Consider the following 21,033-nt stretch of genomic DNA (forward strand, 5'->3'; position numbering starts at 1 on the left):
ACGAACTGCAATACGTACAGTACACTAGAACAAAGAGTGTCAAGGAGAGAATGATGGCTGATGAAGCTAAGGAGAGGGGCAGAGACTGTGGAGACTGGAGGCCATGCTGAGTGGGGCTAGGGGCCTTATCCCAAGAGTAAAGAGAAAACACTGAAGGATTCAGTTAGAAAAGAGTGGTATCTTGAAAGTTGTTGATGGTGTTGTTTAAGTTCAGCTAGTCACAGAAAGGAAAATAGATGGAAAGGAAGCAAGACTGAGTGTGTGTTCAGAGAGCCTCATTGCAATAGGTCAAAGAGAAATGGTGGTGAATTGGACCAGGGTGGCACCAGTGGGAATGGAGACAAGTAGGCGGTGAGTTGAGATATAGGTAAGAGGTAGAATTGGCAGGAGTTAGGGGCCTAATGAATTTGGAGATGGAGGCAGAAGGAAGGTTCTAGGGTGACTCTCTGGTGGTCCTTACAGAGATGGGACATACAAGAGGAAGAATGGTTTGGGAGAGAAGGTAATGACGTCAACTGGGAAGTACTGAGTGTGAGTTGTCCAAGAGACTTGCCTGGGAATCACTGTATCCTTGACTCTGTTTCTCACGAAAATGTCTGTCCTGAGGTTTTATAGAGATTTGGACATTAATGGCACAGAGATAATAGTTTAATCCATGAAAATAGATAATCTCATTTGGAGAGAGTATGTGAAATGAGGAAAGACAAGGACCTAAGACATAGGCCTAAGGAATATCTACATTTAATGGACAAGTAGAAGAGGAATATCTGGCAAAATTAGTTATTTTGAGTTTTGTCTTAAAGATGACCTATGAAAACTATGATAACTTAATTAATTTAGTTGATTAATAGGAAAGTCAGAATTCAGACCCAAATGTTTCCACCTTCAAAGTCCACCTTCTGAATACTTCCTGTCTGTGATGTAAGAATCATTTATTGATGCATATCTCTGAGCTAGGCCTTCTGTTAAGCATTTTACATACATTGTTTTATTAATTTTCAGAACAACCTACCTGTAAACTAAGTATGGTATTATTCTTATGTAGATGAGGGAGATAAGACTTGGAGAAATTAAGTAAGTTCCCCAAGGTTACCCAACTACTACATACCCATTTCTTTCCCTTGCCCAAGACCATGCATGCATTATGATTGTACTAGTTAAGGCAGTGATTCTCAAACTTGAGCTCTCATCACAGTCACCTGGAGGGCTTCTTAAAACACAGATTGTTGGGCCACACCCTTTGAGTTTCTGATTCTGGAGGTAGATGGGGCCTGAGAATTTGCATGTCTAGTTCCAACAACCTGCCACAAAAATATGCTGCCCTCAGCATTTTAACTTGTAAAAAACATAAATTAAATATAAACTAGATATAAATTAGTTAATTCATAATAATCATTAACATCCAAATACAGCATATTAAAATATGTAATATAAAATTTTATTAAAAGATATTTTTAGGGCTTCCCTGGTGGCGCAGTGGTTGAGAGTCCACCTGCCGATGCAGAGGACGCGGGTTCGTGCCCGGGTCCGGGAAGATCCTGCATGCCGCGGAGCAGCTGGGCCCGTGGGCCATGGCCGCTGAGCCTGCGTGTCCGGAGCATGTGCTCCGCAACGGGAGAGGCCACAACAGTGAGAGGCCCACATACCGCAAAAGAAAAAAAAAAAAAAGATATTTTTATTTACCTACCCCTATGATCTCTGAAACAGAATCTACTCCTAATCCCTGCCATGTACTTCAAGAAATTTCTTCCTGACATAAACTCTACCTAACAAGCTCTTCACAATTTTTACATTAAGCATATTTATTAGCATTATGTATACATGCATTATGTAGAGAGATGTATGTATAGACACACTCATATATACATATACATATTGAATTCAGTTAAGCTTCCATTTGTCCTAAGTTGATTGTAAACCTATTTTCCCAATTTAAAATAATATTCAATCTATTTAGCACAAAGGTGTTCTCTCTGCTGTAGCTCCAGTTTCTACACTTCAATCCCAATCAGACAACATCTTTTCACCACAGCTGTTCTCTGATTCTTATAACATTTCAGATTAGCAATCATTACATTTCTTAAAGGGCCACATTACACTCTATGAGCATATTAGTCATAACCCATTTTTTTAATTTCAGCAAAAAAAATCACATAATTCCTTCCCTAAGCCCCTTTCAGGCTGTTGTAGGTACTTCCAGATGTGCCATGTAGGTAAACTTCTGTTTAAACGCTGCTTTCTTGTCTCAACGATGTATATGCTTAGAAGATTCAGTTTGGTTACTGACTTAAGACAAGTGACTCAGTGACACATAGGGAATGGGGGGAATGGGGCAGCATTAACTAGCTCCATAAACCACTAAAAATCTGTACAGTTAGTGTTATACCTTTGAATTAGAGACAAAATCAAGTCGGGAGGTGGCATACGTAGCAGATAAAAAGATACTGGCACCGCTTTAGCGATGCCTGCGATGGGGCCGTATCTACAACCCCAGATCCTTGTATTTATTCGTCAAGATGCTACACTTAAAAAAATAATGATAAGTCAACAGAAAAACAAGCAAAGACCAAGAGCTTCTTCTGCAACAAAATGCTCCAGGTACAGTAGTAAAAAGTCCTGCGAGCCCCAGGTGAAATGTGACTTTCTGAGGGAAGTGGATAATTTTTACTTGATGGTGAATCATTAGAAGTGAGCCAGATGATTAAACTTAATGGAACAGCCACATTAAACTGAAATTAGTAAAAACATGCCTCGGGCAGCATACAACCTTTTATTTGTTGTTGTTTAACTTCTGCCTTTTACAGTGGCCATGATGAATGACATCACAAAAGAAAAAAATCCAATTAAACTCTAAGAGCTCAATAAACCCCTAATGTCTGCTTGTCACCACCGCTTTCACTTGCACTGATGTCTTCTTACGTTTCCTCTTTTCCCCAAGAAGAGAAAAAAGAACTGGCCTCAGAGGGGTTCAGTGGAAGGGAAGTAGAGGGGGAAAGAGCACACAAAGGCTTCTGGAGGTTTCTATTCTGTGCGCTCCATCAGATGCAAACACTGCACTGGGAGGGGGATGAGGTTAAATTGTTTTATTATTATACAATGCCTGAGTGAAGAGATGCACTTTCCCACTAGTTTTCAAATACTGATAAATCAGAATTGGGATCTGCAGAGCAATCCCTGTTCACGCTCTTAGGTGGCATCTCCACTGCCCTTTTACATTGTCTTGGTGTTTGTTCTATAAGTCATCGAAATGGTCTCTCCTGACAGTTAAAAATAAGTTTCTGATTACTTTTACCTGAATAAATCTTGTGATCCAATGTGGTATTCACCTACTAATTGTGCAACAACTACATATTGAAAGTGATGAAAGAACCGGCTGAGGGGAGTCTATAATCTAGCGGAATGCAGAATATAATAAATCATGTGGAAAGATAGCAATGGCCACCTGATAGAAGAATACGGGCTTTTGATAACAGATTTTACCTTAGAGATACCATGTGTTTGTAAAATTGGGTTTTCAAAGGCCTCAGAACAAAGTTCTCAAAGTCAAAAGCAAAAACCTGTTTATTGTGAACTAAGAGCTAATAATAGTAACAATATCTTAAATTTGGAAGACACTTTATAATTTATAAAACACATGCTTTTATCGCATGTTTATGTAGGAACTAACATAGTATTTGTATATAGTCTCTTAGTGCTTCACTACAGCCTTGTCCTGTAGCTCAATTATCTTCATTTTCTGATAAGGATCCCAGGGCTTGGAAGTTAATTGACTGTCCTATTGAGAGAGAGAGAATGAGCAAGTCCCACACTTGGGACTCCTGGTGTGGTGCCCCCTGCACTGTGCCAGGCTGCTGACCATGGCTGTCCTAGAGCCAGATCCAAAGGGCAGTGACATTGGTTTCATTACTCATGAGTTAATGAAATAGCTTTTTAAGAGCTCTCTTCAGTCATAAGAATTTGACGATGGAGAGTTAAAACTTACCCCAGTGACTCTTTCTGTGTAGTCAGGGTTTCAGCGTTTTCTTAGCACATCACATTACACAAATCATGGAGTGCTCTTGTTTTACATTTCTTATTACGTTTGTCTCACTTCTAAGCAATTTCCTCCCCGTTCGCACTTATCTTGCATGATTTCTGTCAAATTGCTTTCAAGGCCACTAATTGTATAAATAATATTCTCTTCCTCAAACTCTGCTATTAACTAGTGGTAGCTGTGTGGCATTAGACACAGTTTATCTCTCAAAATGAGAAGGTTGCACGGAATAATCGATAAGCCTCTTCTTGCACTCAAGTTCTAATCTGACTCTCACATGAGCTGCGTGATTTGGGAAACACTACATATAGGAGCCTCAGTTTTCTTGACTCTCGCAGTGATGGACTCAATTATCTCATGTTTCCCAAAATGAGTTTCTTGGAAAACTGTTTTGGGGAATATCAATACGGATCACACCCAAAAAGGATTCATTACATAAGAAAGTTCAGGAAAGCTAGATTAAATGATGTTTAGTTGTGGACTATAGGTACTCACAGCCTTTCCTAAGTTAATGGGCACTGGGTGACTCTACGAAAGAGGCAGAATATGAAGTATTTCCCAAAATTATTGGGCCACAGAACGCTTTTTCCTCAGCATTTTGTGTAAATGATATTCCATGGGACATACTTTTAGAAAGTCTGGGTTACATATTTTTTAAGTCCTTTTTTCCCCTGAGACTCTATTTTCAAATGTGTTTGTAGACATTACTCTGAACATTCCATGCAGTATCAATCAAGAGAACACAGAGATGGTTTACCTGCTGCTGTTGTTGCCATTACTGTTGTAACATAGCCTACACTCCACTTAGACAGAGTTGAAATAAGGTAGAGATTGTTGCCAAACAGAACTTGGGTCTGCTCACCTGCTGCACAGCAAAGCCAATCTACTGACACCAGGTTGTAATGAAGGAAAGTACAGTGTTTATTGGAGGCACCAAGCAAGGAGAATGGGCAGCTCATGCTCAAAAGACCCAAACTCCCCAATGGCTTTCAGGAAAGGGTTTTTAAAGGCAACATTTGGCATGAGGATTGCAGCTCATGGAGCTTCTTCTGACTGGTTGGTGGTGAGGTAACAGGGTGATGTTTCAAGGAATCATAATCATCAACCTTCTGAATCTGGCATCTGCATGCTTGTGGTAACATGTAATCACCATCCTCTACCTTGTGTGGGGGAGCTTAGTTTCTGCAGAACTCAAAAATATATGTCAGATTGTTATGTATCTCTTCAGGAGGAACTAGGACTCTGTTTTATCACTGAACTATTTGCTTTTCCTTTGTTTCTGCATTCCCTCACTTACCTAATTAGTAACTGCTTGAGTCTGCTCTTTGGAACTCAGGAAAGACCTAGGAGACTAAAGCCTTTCTCTACAAACAAGAAACAGGAAGCACAGAGGGGCTTTTGTACCCAGAAGGGCCCCACAGGGTCCTACTAGCCATTAAAGCTGACTTGTCTGTATGTAGCTGACACTTACAACTGAGATCTGAAAACAGTTCTCCTTGGTAAAAAGCACTTTTTGAAAAAACTTGTGAATAGGGTTAGGTTATTGGAAGACCTATGAGATACTGCCTAAACTTTTGCTGAGGTGGGGAAAAGGGAACTAAAGAAACAACAGGGAAGTCAATAGAGTGGATATAAAGTTCAGGGTAAGTAACCCATGGGCTACTTTTCCAAGTTAGGATCGCCCTCTTCACTTCAGTGGTATCTTCATGTTCATTACCGCAACCCTTTACCCGGACCCATTTCACTGGCTGTTAATCTTATCAGAGCCTCTGCTTGATGACCTTCAGGAACAGAGAACCCACTGCTTCATAAGCAATCTAATCTTTTAGAAGGTCCTTTCCCATATTAAACTAAAATATGTGTTAAATATTCTTTTCCAATTTATCTTGTAAATTTATCTTATTCCAATTTATCTTGTAAATTCCTATTCCAATGTATCTTGTAAATTACCTAGTCAGGGTGGTTTCAAGGCATTGTCCCTGACAGCACTTAAGATGTTTCTCAAACACTTTGAGTTGAATTTCATAAATAAATTTCACATCTTCCTAGAAACTTGACTATAATCTCCATCATATTAGAATCAAGAAGACTGACTAGCTTTCCTAAATTCACCAAGATAGCAATGTGTAGAGGCAAAATGTATACTCTGATTCAAAAACCAAAATCCTTTTCTCAGTAGTGTATTGCTTGTCTAGTGTATCTGTGTACATAAAAGTGAGGGGGAGAGTGTATTAATAGATCTGAAAGCTGTAGTGAAAATAGTTTCGTTCCCGCCAGGCCTATATGTCCTTGGGCATCTTACTATTGCTCTGGCCTTTAGTTTTTCATTCTTCAAAATCAGGATCACTAAATTTTATCCAAGCTCTGTTCCACTTCTGGAAATCTCTGTGATTATAAGGAAACATGTTCATTAACGAATGGCATTTACTACTGAGGATTTAAGTAAATAGTAAAAGAGAACAATCTGCAACCCTTAGAAAGACTTGAATGAAAGTTAACATAGCATTGCATCATAAAGACAAACAGTTCAGGATCACATGCTTGACTTTTACTTTCTTTAATTTTTTTTTTCTACACTAGTTACATTCAGACCAGGATAGAGGAGATGGATCACTTAAATATATCCTTTCAGGAGATGGAGCAGGAGATCTCTTCATTATCAATGAAAACACAGGGGATATACAGGCCACCAAGAGGCTGGACAGGGAAGAAAAACCTGTTTACATCCTTCGAGCTCAGGCCATAAACAGAAAAACAGGGAGACCTGTGGAGCCCGAGTCTGAATTCATCATCAAGATCCATGACATCAATGACAATGAACCAATATTCACCAAGGAGGTTTACACGGCCACTGTTCCTGAAATGTCTGATGTCGGTGAGTGAGATGTGATTCAACCATTTCCTCTAGTACATCAACTGAATAACAAGTCCTATGAGTGAAATTTGCTGAATTGAATGGACTTAGCTGTTAAATTCTAGAAGCATTGTGTTTCAAACAGTCCATTTATGTCCTTTTTGTAAGTGCACCGGTGTCTCCTAATATTACTCTAGTCTTATTATTTTTAAGAAAACAGCATTTCCTCTAGTGATTAGGGTATGAAAAGTGGCAGGGTGAGAGGGGGAGGGAGGAGAGACCATTTCATTTAATTCCTCCCCCACTCAAAATGCCCACTTTATTTCTTGGACTGAAAGGCAGCAGCCCTCTCTATTTCTCTTAGCCCATAGTGCTATTAGGCTTCAGGTAAGGATCTCCCCAATGGAAAACAAAAGCCCTGAATTTACAGTCCAGACTAAAGAGTAATTATATTTGAGAAAGAGACTCAAAGAAAACTTTTTAAAAAATCCGTAAACAATATGCAGACGATGTCTAGAGGATATGTTCTTTACTAAGTGGTAGAAATTAAGAGACTTTCATGACATTAATATGGTAAATTAATATTTTGTGCACAATTCTACTACCAATTTTAAAGTTAATACGTGTGCATTTAATTTGCTTAGATAGGGAAAAGGTAAATAGAATTTAAATTAAGAAAAAAATCCTACTGACATCACTGTCAGCCACATTAAAACACTTCAGGGGAGACAATGACAAATGTTCAACTATTGTGTAAAGGGTTATTTTAAGTTATAGTCAGTGTCAAGTTCAAAAGGGCTAAATTACATAATAAAAAACATTTCCATAATTTTGCGAGTCAGATATCAGAGACATTTCAGTTCACAATTCTAAGACTTGGAAAATACATAATCTACAGAAATGATTATAAAACATCTCAATTTTTCCCATGAAGAAGTTACTCATCTCATTACTTGAAGTCACTTTTTGTTAGAAAAATCACAAATGATCACCAAAGTTAAGAGGAGGATTAGAATTCTTCTAAGAGGAAGATTTGTTAGGAAAAATATTTTTCCTCTATGTAGTAAAGGGCAGGAAGAATTAATGAAGGACAGCCTGGTCATCAGCACCACACTGGGCAACTCTAACAAGATGTGCAAAGTGTAACTGCACAATATAAGGTGCAGCGTGCTCTTGAAGTCATTATAGAATTAAATATGTTTTATAAATATTTGAGGGTAGCTGGCAGTAACACGTCTTGAGGAAGAGAAGCCTTTTTCTAATCTGCACACAGGCACAGTTATGGTGACATTCATCATTATCATAAATTAACATGTCATTATTGTGATAGTAAAGGCATCCCAAAAGAATTACATGAAGGTAGTGGGACAATAACAAGGTAGTAAAAATGGACTTCGGGGCTTCCCTGGTGGCACAATGGTTGAGAGTCCGCCTGCCGATGCAGGGGACATGGGTTTGTGCCCCGGTCTGGGAAGATCCCACATGCCGCGGAGCGGCTGGACCCGTGAGCCATGGCCGCTGAGCCTGTGCGTCCGGAGCCTGTGCTCCGCAGCGGGAGAGGCCACGGCAGTGAGAGGCCCGCGTACCGCAAAAAAAAAAAGGACTTCGACGACAAACAGACCTAAGTTTGAAACTATCCCTACTAATAAGCACCAATGTGGCCTTAGGTAAATAAATGACTTGATGTCTCTGATCCTCCAGTTCCATATCTATAAAAAAAGAAATAATAAACATCAACTCCTAATCCTTATCGTAAGAATGAAAGGAGAAAACAAGTGCAGAGCCCCCAGTACCACATCTGGCAACTAATAGGCACTCAAAGTGTCCAGATAACCATATTCTAAAAGCAATCAAATTTTGTACTGATGTCAAATAAGAACGTAGGTGTCTGTTGACTTCTACTACTCCTCGTTTTAACATCATATGCTCTCATTTTCCCTACATACCTTGTCAAATTACAAGGACGGGTGCTCTATCTCATGCATCAACATGCTACCTCCAGAGCATCCAACCCTAACACAGTACAGTATATTTGTTCAATAAATGGAACAATTTATTACATTACAAAAGCAATGTAAAAATTCTAATATTCCCTAAATGTGACTTCCCTGCCCTGTTCGTGGACAGGAGAATTCTAGCAGTATGCTTACTCTTTGTCTAATATGAATACCAAAAGTCAGCCATAAAATGATCTTAATCAGAGGGTCTTACCCTTTTTGGAAGTCACAGACCCCTTTGAGAATCAGATAAAGTCCATGGAACTTCTTCTCATTGTAATATACATGTAAAAATTTGCATGGAATTTCTTGGGGGTTAGGGATACTTTGAAGGTTATTATTAACTGTGGTCTCTAAGATAAGAATGCCAATCTAAAACAACATAGCCTTCTTTGTGGATTTAATTATAATCATCTTTTGGGATTATAAATTCTGGATGTGTATCCTCTGCTATTCCAATTAATTCTTTACTTAATCCAAAACTACTTCTCATAAGGTTCAAGGTCTTTCAACCTCTTAGAATTATCAGATTTATCACTTAGGATGCTTTTATTTGTAAGTAACAGAAAACACAATTCAAATTACTTTAAACAATGCAAGCATTTATTGGTCACATTACTTAAGTCCAAAAGTAAAGTGGACTTTGAACATAGTTTGATTTGTGTTCTAGATATTTCTGTGTAATTTTCTGTCCTATTCAGCTTTGTCCTCAGGCTGGCATTGCTAAGATCACAAAATAGCTACTGCATTTGCAGGCTCCACACCGGCACGTTCTAGTCCAGGAGTAAAAGCACCTATGACACAGCAAATTTCCAGCAAAATCACGAATGGCCTCCTGATTAAACAATACCTACACTAATCCTCGTAGAAAAAATAGTGCAAGATGCCAATAGATTTAGGCCTAGATAACTTGAAAGAATTGCCGTAGCAAGAATCCAATCAAATCTCACCCTTGGAGATGGGTTGGAATCAGTTACACCCAAAGTCATGATCATTCCCATGCTTCCCTTTAATTTAATCCTTACAATATTTATTAATGTTGATCACATTCCTTCAGAGTGAGAAATCCAAGGCTTTTTAGCCCAGCATCCCACTGTAGTTCTTCACTCCCTTGCCATGATAGTTTTCTGTAGAAGTAAGATTGTGCTTTCTCCTTATGTGTGGGTATCAAGGACCCGTCATTAACCCTTAATTTATTTTCAATTCATGTTTCTGTCATTACAGGCACATTTGTTGTCCAAGTCACTGCAACTGACGCTGATGATCCAACGTACGGAAACAGTGCTAAAATTGTCTATAGCATCCTACAGGGGCAGCCCTATTTTTCAGTTGAATCAGAAACAGGTTAGAATTCCTTTTGTATCTTCTTTTTACCATCTGTAATTTTAATCGACATGCTCAACTGAGCTAGCATATTTTTTAATAAAAACAATCAGTGTGATTGAATTTTCTTAGATTCATCTCCCCAACACCAGCGATACACTTGTAAATATGACATCCAGGTCATTTTAAGCAAGAAATCTGACAATGGATCTTTCATCCACCATGTTTATTCAGAGGAGATTCAGAAAAATTACACATTGTTTTATTCTCTTTTCCAGTTTGAGATGAAGCTGAAAGGCCAACTCCTTCTGATAGCCAGTAGGGCTGTTTATACATAATCTGATTCTTCTTTTTCTAGTTATTTAGTAGGATCGCATCTCTCTACCCTGCTGGGAAGCTAGATGTAGCCATGTGATTTATTGGGGCCAATAAAATGTAGCAGTGATACGAGTCATTTCCAAGCGAAACTTTTAGACCTGGTGCACAACCCACCATGTTCCCTTCCTCTTGCCACAGTGATCATGGATGGAAACCAGTATCAAGTGGGTCTCCAGCCTGAATGTCTAAGGGTTTTCATGAGCAGAGCTTCTTACTGGCCTGCACAGAGCACTACAGTTCAGTTAAACCACTAAAATTTTACTTTTGTTGTCACGTTGTCTGGCTTATCCTAACTGCTACTGCCCTAAGAAACAAAACAGATTGCCTTAATGGAATCCTTCTTCAACATCTCATTTTTCTGCACTATCTCCACAGAGTAGCATACTATCTTATGATGAACTGTTTTTTAATAAATATCACTTGTATTGTATAGTAAATTCTGCACATATTTTTGCTGTCATAATAGGAGTAGAGTTCCTTTTATACGATTTTTAAGCATCCATTATTGTTAGTAGAAATCAAAACCTTTCTAGGTCACTACATCCAGCTGGAAATCGATGTAAGAGGTGCCATGAACTTAGAAAGAATCCCAAGGAAAAAGGAAATGTTGAGTTTAAAAACAATGAGGATGAAAAATTAGAATTATTCAACTTAAAGGACAGAAGGCTAAGGTGACCTCCTGTGTTTAAAGAGAGAAGTACTATTATCTGGAGAACAGAAAGCAGCTTCACTTTCACTGAAGCCAGCACTGCAGGAATGAAATTGAGGTATTCATTCCTACCTGTTGTCTGAGGTATTCTTGTTAAAAATAAAAAAAGATATTTTCAGCTTCACTAGTCATTAAGCACTGGAATGTGCCACCTGAGAAGGTTATAAAGACTTCTCCAGTGATTTTTCAAAGAATGCTGCTAATTGAAGCATAAGCCTTACATAGAAATTAGACAAACTTTTAGAAGTTCTTTAAACTAATTATTTTATAACCATCTAACAACAGAAATAAATTTTACCTAACTGAAGAATGTTGGTCACTGCTGGGACCTGTTGAACTAAAGTGCACGTCAGCTTTAGGGAAAAAATTCTCTAGGATCATACAAGATGATCATTATGAGACAACTGATGCTGTGTTTTTATAAGACCACAGTTTTGTGATTTAGAAGATCCTCAGAGCATTCATGATGGTGGGTATATTTGCTGAGGAATTAGTTAATTCGGTAATGTGAAACTCAGGAGTCAGTTCAAGTATATATGACTATTAATTTCCTCATAATGCACCCAGTGTCCTTTATCAAGCAGCTACAGTAGTCTAGCACTGTGCCACACGCCACTTATATTTTGCTGTGTCATCTTATAACACTTAATATTTATACCACTTACAGTCTGCACTATTGCAGGATGTGACTTGTACTTGTTTTCATTCTCCTTGCATTATAGGTGTATTTTTTTTTAATGTATCTATGTATCCACCTCCCCTATGTGGGTTTAATTTCCTTCAGTACGAAGGAAATTGATTACTATTGATTGATTACTATAATCAATCATCTTTATGGTCACCCATGACATCTGCACAGTGTGATGCATATCGTGGGTGACAATCTATGTTTGTTTGCATAAATAAATGATTTTGTAAAGTATTTTTAATATATCCCTTTCCATTTCTGAACTTCATATCCATAGGTATCATCAAGACAGCCTTGCTCAACATGGATCGTGAAAACAGGGAGCAGTACCAAGTGGTGATTCAAGCCAAGGATATGGGTGGACAGATGGGGGGATTGTCTGGGACCACCACAGTGAACATCACGCTGACGGATGTCAATGACAACCCTCCCCGGTTTCGCCAGAGTAGGAACATTTGATTGAATGAGTGTCTTCAGTGCACTTTTGTAAAACTGTAACTTTAAGAATGATATTTTATTTCCCATTATTATTATTAATTGCCAAAGTTAGTGAACCTAGTAAGAACTGGCACATTTATTAAAATGAGTGGACAACACTGATGCTCAGCAGATGTGAACATTTATTGGTAATTAGCTGAGCGATAGTCTGATGTGGCTGTTATTATAAAAGCAACATCATTATTTTATTTTTCCTTATTAATAAGACCACCACAGGCATAAATATGCTTGTGCAGAACATATGTATACAAGCCTGCTGCTGTGAGGAAAAATTTGACTTTATATTTTGTGAATTTAATCAGGCATGTAATCTCCCTTAAGTCCTCACGAGGCTTTGCAAGGGGAGGATTTATCATTTTACTGTTTCTAAAAATACAACTGTGGAAATAACTATTTACTTAATCCATTTGTAATCATAAATAGTTTTCTACATTATGGTTAACTGAGATACCAAAAGTCATCTCTAAAATCTTTAACGCTCATGATTAGGTAAGAAGGAAGATAAAGGAGAAACCAGCATTCATAAATGCCCACTCTGTCTCAAGCAGTACACTTGACCCTTTCACTTAGAGACCTCAAGTAGGTACTGGTTTTAATGACATTTTTCTTCCAGGATCAAAATTCCTTTCTGACTATGATTTCCTAAGAACACTACCTGAATCCTGTCTTCCAGGAGAAAACAGCTGCCATCATTCAGTAGAAAACCCACTTACTCAAGCATGGCCCTTTTGTAAAGCTGGTCAGCTAATAAGGGCTTCTTTTATAATGGAGATACACACAGATCAACAGGAAATAGCTTTATCTTGTTTACTTTTTTCAAGTATTTTAATCACAGTTAAATGCAAAAACAGAATAGCTAACTAATTTCTGATTTAACGGGGAGAAGAAAGGTTTTATGAACGCTAAAACATCCCCCACAGAGGCCTGAAATGAAAATATCAGAATCACCAGCACATTTCCCAGAAACCTCCTTTTCCATATGGGGATGTCCTGGGGAAGGATAACAGAAGGATTACCCATACCACGGGACCTTCCCCCTCTGTGCTCTCTCCTTGAATAAATAGACTGTGATCATTACTGCATAATGTCCTGAGGCAAGGGACCGGAGAATATAGAAAGGGGCTGGAGGCACCGGAAAGGGAAGTGGAATACACTAGAGAAAAACTTGGCATGTTTTATCATTTTACCAAGGATGAGCTCAATCAATACTTAGTGGATTAAATATTGTTGAAGGACTATATTTTAGTAGTGTCATAGTCTATAATTTTTTTTTTCCAAAGCAATTTGTGTAAATAGTTGGCAAAATGTAATGGGTGAGAATAGAATAAGTTTTGTTTTTACTATTTGTCTGTTCCTAAGCACATGCTGGCCTGACAGATCTAATTGAAACTCACATGTACTCTCCTTCAATGTCTTTTCCAACATGAGAAAAGTATATGTCTAGCTTTTAAATTAGTAATATAAATACAAGAATGGGAGAAATCTATGCATAGAAAAAACACTAGTAAAATTTAAAGGAAGAAATTAGTCAAAATTAGAAAAAATTAAGAGATTTTTTCTCAATGTATTTATCTATATCCCTAACTGCAACTAGACCAGCTTCATGTAGGAGTGAAGGAATCTCTACTTGGATACATTCTGGAAGTGCTGTAATTTGTTTTCACCTTCAGTTATTATTAGCAATGACAGAAAGAGCTCTTTTAAAGAACACCTAGTAATTGGCTTAAAGTCACAGTTCAGGTTAAATTCTTTTTTATTCTTTCTGCTAGATTACATTAACAGGGGTCTTTGCAACCTTCTGCGCCCTCCTTTCACAGTTCAGACTTTCTCACAATCACACCAAAAACTTGGAAGCCTACTTACAGGACAAGAAAAGTGTTTTCCCTTTGCCACGAGACAGGTCATGAAATAGAAGAAATATTCTTAACAATCATGAAAGTAAAAACGTTAAGGAGACTAGGGCACCATTAATTATTTTAAGGAAAGCACAAATCTGCCTGCATCCATGGTAATGTGTGAATGAACTGCTAGAAAATGGGTTTTGTTTTTAGTATGATGGAGTGTAATTAGTCTGTGTTTGACTTATTTCTGTCTGGTGATTAATAGGTACATACCAGTTTAAAACCCCTGAATCATCTCCGCCGGGTACACCAATTGGCAGGATCAAAGCCAGTGATGCTGACCTGGGAGAAAATGCTGAAATTGAGTACAGCATTACAGAGGGAGAGGGGCTGGACATGTTTGATGTCATCACCGATCAGGAAACCCAGGAAGGGATTATAACTGTCAAAAAGGTAATGCATTTTTTAAAATACCACACAAATGAAGGCATTTACTTTTCTCTGGTCCCTAAGTAACTGGGGGCAATTACATCTCACATGAACGTTCCTCTCAAGTCTTGTTTTATTAATTTTCTTTTTAAGACCTAGTCTAATTACATTGAGAGTTCTTTGGTTGGCTTTCAGGGGTCCTCAATAATCTTATACATTCATTAATTCCGTACTTTCAATAAATTTTTATTAAAAACTTCCTAAGTAAATAAACAATATAAACAAATGATATACAAAAAATACATGAAATAAATAATGTAAGTGAAGAATAAATTTAAAAACAGTTCCAGACACTGTTCTAGATGCTGGAGGTGCAATAGTACATTCAACAGGATGGTCTCTCCTCTCAGGGAACTGCTCCCATGGACAAGGAAGCAAATAAACAAAGAAACATGTATAACTACAAACTCCGTCACGTGCTTTGAAGGAAGAGAATAATACAAGCAGTGATAAAGATGGTTTGAATTAGAGAGGATATATAAAGACCACAAAAATAAAGTAGCAAAATTTCCTGCAAGCTCTTTAGCTACTTTTTGGAACACAATAATAAAGATTTTATATTCTAAATTCCTATTTTCCCCTATGTACTTATTCACTATTTAACCCGCAGAATTGTTTGGTACCACGGAGCAGTATACTAAAATATGGCAAAAATTAAAAACCAATAAACTGTGTGCTTCAAAGCTGAAAATAATATTAGTTTTGGTTACTTTTTTTAAAGATTTCACTTTTATCATGTATGGTGTAATATTTTCTCTCTCCTGTCGCATATTGTTGTATTTGCTGGTAAATATACGCGTAAGTAGATGTAAATAAGAAGAAAAATTTTCATCTTAAGCTTTGGATTACATGCCTTAATATCTGGAAACACAATAAAACATGTTTAAGTGACATTCAGATCAATGTTTTATACTATAATATAATTAGGACGCCCATTAGTGTGCATTAACCTTTTTAATATTCTTAGTGCCTTATCAGATTCAAACTGAAATTTTGCCTAGCCGACTAAATCACATTCACTAACGTCTTGATTAATTGTGTTTCTCGTGAGCCTTGTCATATTATCATCTAAAACTAAAAGTCAGCAACAAGCATTTGGGTTCACTATGTCTCCAGAAGCAGAGATACTTCTCCTAAAGACCTCTGACAACAATGATCATTACTTTCTTCGGCAAATAATTAGCCAGACGCCCTTATCAGGATATCACTTGGAATATTTTCTCAATTCACGCCAAAAAAAAACCCATTTATAATCTATTTTATCTGAATGAAGAACAGGGAATCATGCTGCAGACCAGTGGTTCTCCATCCTGGCTGCACAGGAGAATCACTAGGGGAGGTGTTTAAAAGTATAGATTGCCATCCCCACCCCAGATATTCTGGTTTAATGGTCCAGGGTGGGGCTCAGATATTGGCAATTTTTTTAAATTAAAAAAAAATTTTTTTGGCCGTACCACGCAGCATGTGGGATCTTAGTTCCCTGACCAGGGATCGAACCCATACCCACTGCAGTGGAAGCACAGAGTCTTAACCACTGGACTGCCGGGGAAGTCCCTTGGCAAATTTTAAGCACTCATTAGCTGTTCAATTACAGCCAAATGTGACAACATCTGACACAGAAGGATCTACTACATATTTGCCAACCTGCCCCTGGCGAGGCTCCCTGTAGTCAAATATAAGGATTTTTTTTAAAGGGGGCCTGTTCTAGGTTCCCTCCTGCTTCTAGGTTCCCTCTCTTGCCCATCATAACTTGCACCCGTGGTGCGTGATTTCAGCCCACACTTCCATCAGGATTGTGTGGTATCTGAATTCCAATGTCTTTATCCAGTATCACGCTGTGTAGTGATGTCTCAAAGCAATATGATCACTTTCATTTATCAGTGATTTGCACTAAAAATGGCTCATGCCTTGGCTTTCTGTGTCTTGGCTGCTTTAAATATGTCACTTCTTCCTCCCCGCACCCCCCGCAAGCTCTTGGACTTTGAAAAGAAGAAAGTGTACAGCCTCAAAGTGGAAGCCTCCAACCCTCACATTGAACCCCGCTTTCTCTACCTGGGTCCATTCAAAGATTCAGCCACAGTTAAAATTATGGTGGAAGATGTAGACGAGCCCCCTGTCTTCAGCAAACTGGCCTACATCCTACAAATAAGAGAAGATGCTCAGATAAATACGACAATAGGCTCAGTCACAGCCCAAGATCCAGATGCTGCCCGAAATCCTGTCAAGTAAGCACACTTCTGTGACATGTCTCTGCCATAAGTTTGTTGACTTATATTCAAATATTCACTTGTAAGTTGGAAAAGAGGAATCCTGTTTTTCCAATTAGTTTTGTCTTCCTGAAAAACTACTTTAAAGTACCTTTACTAACTCTGCTCTCCTTGCTCATCATAAAATATTATTTTAGCAACGATGTAAACCTAAAAAACTCAAAATTGGGGGTGAAAAAACATAAAATGACCTATAAGGAGGTTACTGCTTACATGGAAGTGGTACAAGGTAATGCAGCTGAATGGTCTGGATTTTTTTTTTTTTTTTTTTAGGTCTTAGATTTGTCAGAGATTGGTATGGAATGGAGAAAGCATTTTTAACAAACAAGGCGCTGTGCTTGAAAGTCAGTTTTTCAAGCGTGGAAGAACCCACCATGTAACACTTACAGGCAGAATTATGCTCCATTTGGATGCGTAATTTTTTTCTGTTGCAGACACGGATAAAAACAAGCACTGTTTCATGATATACGTCTGTGAAATCCTGGGGAAATTAAATTAATAGAGCTGAATCCAAATATATACTACGTAAGCAAGCTCTATTTTCCCTGTACTTCCCTTACACCTTCGTTGTAAATCATGTTGTAAGAAAGCCTCATTGCCCTTTGAGACCACCACTGCTTAAGCATTCTAGAATCTTATCATGAAAGCACTGGAGTCAACAACTTTGAGCCTTTACCAGTAGCTTAGTTGACTAGATGAAAAAAGTGCTAAACCAGAATAGTATTGTGTAAATTATTCCTCCTGAAGAAAGTAAGCAGACTGAGAAGCTGTACCCGTGAGTCTACAGATCTATTCTGATCAGGGCACTTGCCGTGTGCCAGGCATGTTCTAGGCACTAGAGATATGACAGAGAACAGTACCAAGTCCTGATCTCATGGAGCTTACATTCTAATTGGGGAAGAAAGAAATAAGCAAATGATAAATATATGCTATGTCAGGTGAAACTAAAGTGTAAGCAGTAAAATAAGACAGAGTATAGAAAACAAAGGGTATCTGGGGTACTATTTTAGATAGTGTGGTCAGGCTTGGCCTTGTTGGAAATCATCTGAGTAAAGATTTGAATGAAATGAAGGGATGAACCACACTGCTCTTTGGGGGAGGAACATGCCAACAAGAGGGGAAAGCAAGGGTAAGGTCTGATATCAGAGCTTGCTTGGCAGGTAGGAGGAGAGGCCTCCGCAGCTGAGAGAGGGATGCAGGCTGGGAGTGGCACGGTATGAGGCGACAGGGAGGTTTGGTAGGTGGTGAGTGAAGCAGGGCCTACTGGGGTTTGTAGGCGCTGGTAACCACTGGATTTTTTTCTGATTGAGGTAAGAAGCCACTGGAGAGCTTTGGGTAGAAAAGTTAACTAATCCAAAACTACTCTCTAAGAGGACCACATTGGCTGCTGCATGAAGAATACTATTGCACATGAAAGAGTTTGAGGCTCTAAGGCAGTCGTTTTCCAACTTTTTAGCCATTGAGCCCTTGAGTTCAACTTTTTAGCCATTGAGTTCAAATGAAACCTCATGGCAAGTCCCACATCTAAGACTCAAAAATGCCTGGCTTATTTTCAGGGAATAATTTTAAATCTTTGGGAAAACAGACTCTGTTGTCTTATCATTCTACTGGAATACGTGTAGGCTCCTTAAATTGGATGATGGGCAACCCAAAGCAGCCACATGAGAGCCCCATGGGTCAAATGTTCCTCCGTATACATTTAACATTATTAATAAGGAAAATGAATGACGGCCTCTGCTCCTACAACACAAATAACCTTAAGTACTTTCCCAACGTGCTGAGTTCGTTCTACTGCATAAGACAAAAATCTTAGCAGGTCAACATCAAGACCAATTTAAAAGTGCTAATGCTGGAAGTTTATAAATATGAGCTTCGGTTACCTCTTTGATCAGTCAACATGCTTTTAACTGAAAGAGATAATGTCTTCTGGGAATGTAGGCTTCATTTTTATGTCTGTTTTACTTTTTATACCAAATACCACTTTTACCCATTGCAATTATATTATGTTTTATTATAGGAAGTAGTTAGCTTGTCAGATTAGGCTGGCTGTCAGCTAATTTTAAAGTTTTTTCTGCCAGCCTTCCCTTGGTACATATGGATTTCATATATAGATATAGCTTTAAGGATAAAAATACACATAGATATATTGGTATATAGATGCATATTCCAGTGGGGTTTTTTATAGGATAAACTGATTCTTATATTCGGAAATTACAACCACACATAGTTTTTGGTTATGCAAGACATAAATATTGCACAAGTAAGTGCTAGACACAATGTTAGGTGCACAATTAATACTGGAGAATTCTTCCCCCAAACAATGATTTATCATTATGTAAGCACAAATCTTTAATTCTTTAATTACATAAAATACTTTTCTTCCAACAACTTCATATCACAAATGTCCTTTGATTTCCATGGAAGTCTTATAAAATGTCACTCTGAATACTTCTTATGAAAAATTTACATGCAAACACATTTTCTTTTCCTGACCCACAAATCTCCCTTCAGGATACATGAGAAGACAAATTATTGAATCACAGAATACAGTAAAGTTCTAGGGAATAAAACGAGGTACCTAGCAGAATGATCTGCTATAATCATGATGAGATTGGTTACCTTTTTCCTTATCAGTTATTAATGTGACTGGACAGTAAATTTCTGGATATAAATAGAAATTACTTTGGAAAGAAAAACAACAAACAAATGAGGCCTTGTGTGCCTCAAATGAGATATCTTTCCTAAACAATGTAGACATTTTAGGTTTTCTATTAATTTTTAAAGCCCCAATTAAGGAAAGAAAATAATACACAATTATGGTATTTCCTAAACAGTCCTCTCTCTTTAAAATCAAAAGCCACCTTCAAGTAAAAATTCCTCACCCCTTACCCTTTATTTCAAGGCTTGATTGGAAAATACGATTACTTGTAAAACTTAAAACTATAGCAGGAAGAAAAGAGGCAAAGAGCAAGAAAAGATTACTGCTGTGTATAATTGTTAACAGCTTATAAAGGCAATAAGCATCATGTCTTAAACTTGACATTTTTCATGAAAGAAAAAAATATATTTGTAGAAAATTATTAAATTCCTTACAAAGGCTATGAATACTGAGATTTCCTTTTTGGTAATTATGTCCTATAAATATTTATCATTCTCAAAAATGAAGAAAGGTGATCAAGCAAGTTCAATGCAATTGGCTTTTTTTTTTTTTTTTTTTTTTTTTTTTGCAGTACGCGAGCCTCTCACTGTCGTGGCCTCTCCCGCTGCGGAGCACAGGCTCCGGACGCGCAGGCTCAGCGGCCATGGCTCACGGGCCCAGCCGCTCCGCGGCATGTGGGATCTTCCCAGACCGGGGTACGAACCCGTGTCCCCTGCATCGGCAGGCAGACTCTCAACCACTGCACCACCAGGAAAGCCCCTAAATTCTTAATAAATGTTGATTCATGACATAAATGGCAAAACAGTAGCTGTTTCATCTGTTTGAAACCTTTTGATAATAAAACACTAGATTTATGTAAACTGAAACTAAAATTCCATCTTGACATATATGTATCCATTGTGAACTTCATTAATTCTCTTTAAAATCAAGTTTAAATAGCCTACAATAATGGAATATATATTTTTTAGACACCTGCTAGATGACAAAAATAGATTTTATTAAGATAACATTGTTTATTATAATTCACTAGTAGTACTTTAAAACAAAATAATTAATTGAAATAGAATCTTGGAACATGATACACTATTTGCAAGTTAGTAACAAGAGTTTTTTTAAAAAGCATTCATAATACTTCCACATGTGTATGACTAGGTAGGACATTTACTTAAAATATATTTCTACTGAGTTGACATTTTAAAATCTCCTATCATGATGTACATTTTGAGAATTCAGCTGAAATAGGCAATTTTTTGTTCATAATGGCCTTCGCATATCAACTTTCTTCTGAGTTTTCTCT

General features: G+C 37.8%; 1 protein-coding gene across 2 annotated transcripts in view; it reads left to right on the plus strand.

Annotated features, from left to right (window-relative positions):
- Positions 1-21,033, plus strand: part of CDH6 (cadherin 6) — a 130,150-nt gene that overhangs the window by 92,367 nt on the left and 16,750 nt on the right. For both annotated transcript variants that reach the window (XM_067730438.1, XM_067730439.1), the window contains exons 3-7: positions 6,614-6,908; positions 10,109-10,228; positions 12,260-12,427; positions 14,587-14,774; positions 16,782-17,035. In XM_067730438.1, the coding sequence (XP_067586539.1) occupies positions 6,614-6,908; positions 10,109-10,228; positions 12,260-12,427; positions 14,587-14,774; positions 16,782-17,035 (1,025 nt within the window). The remainder of the gene's footprint in view (positions 1-6,613; positions 6,909-10,108; positions 10,229-12,259; positions 12,428-14,586; positions 14,775-16,781; positions 17,036-21,033) is intronic.

The sequence above is a fragment of the Pseudorca crassidens genome, chromosome 3 (genome assembly GCF_039906515.1).
Source record: "Pseudorca crassidens isolate mPseCra1 chromosome 3, mPseCra1.hap1, whole genome shotgun sequence".
Taxonomy (NCBI): Eukaryota; Metazoa; Chordata; class Mammalia; order Artiodactyla; family Delphinidae; genus Pseudorca; species Pseudorca crassidens.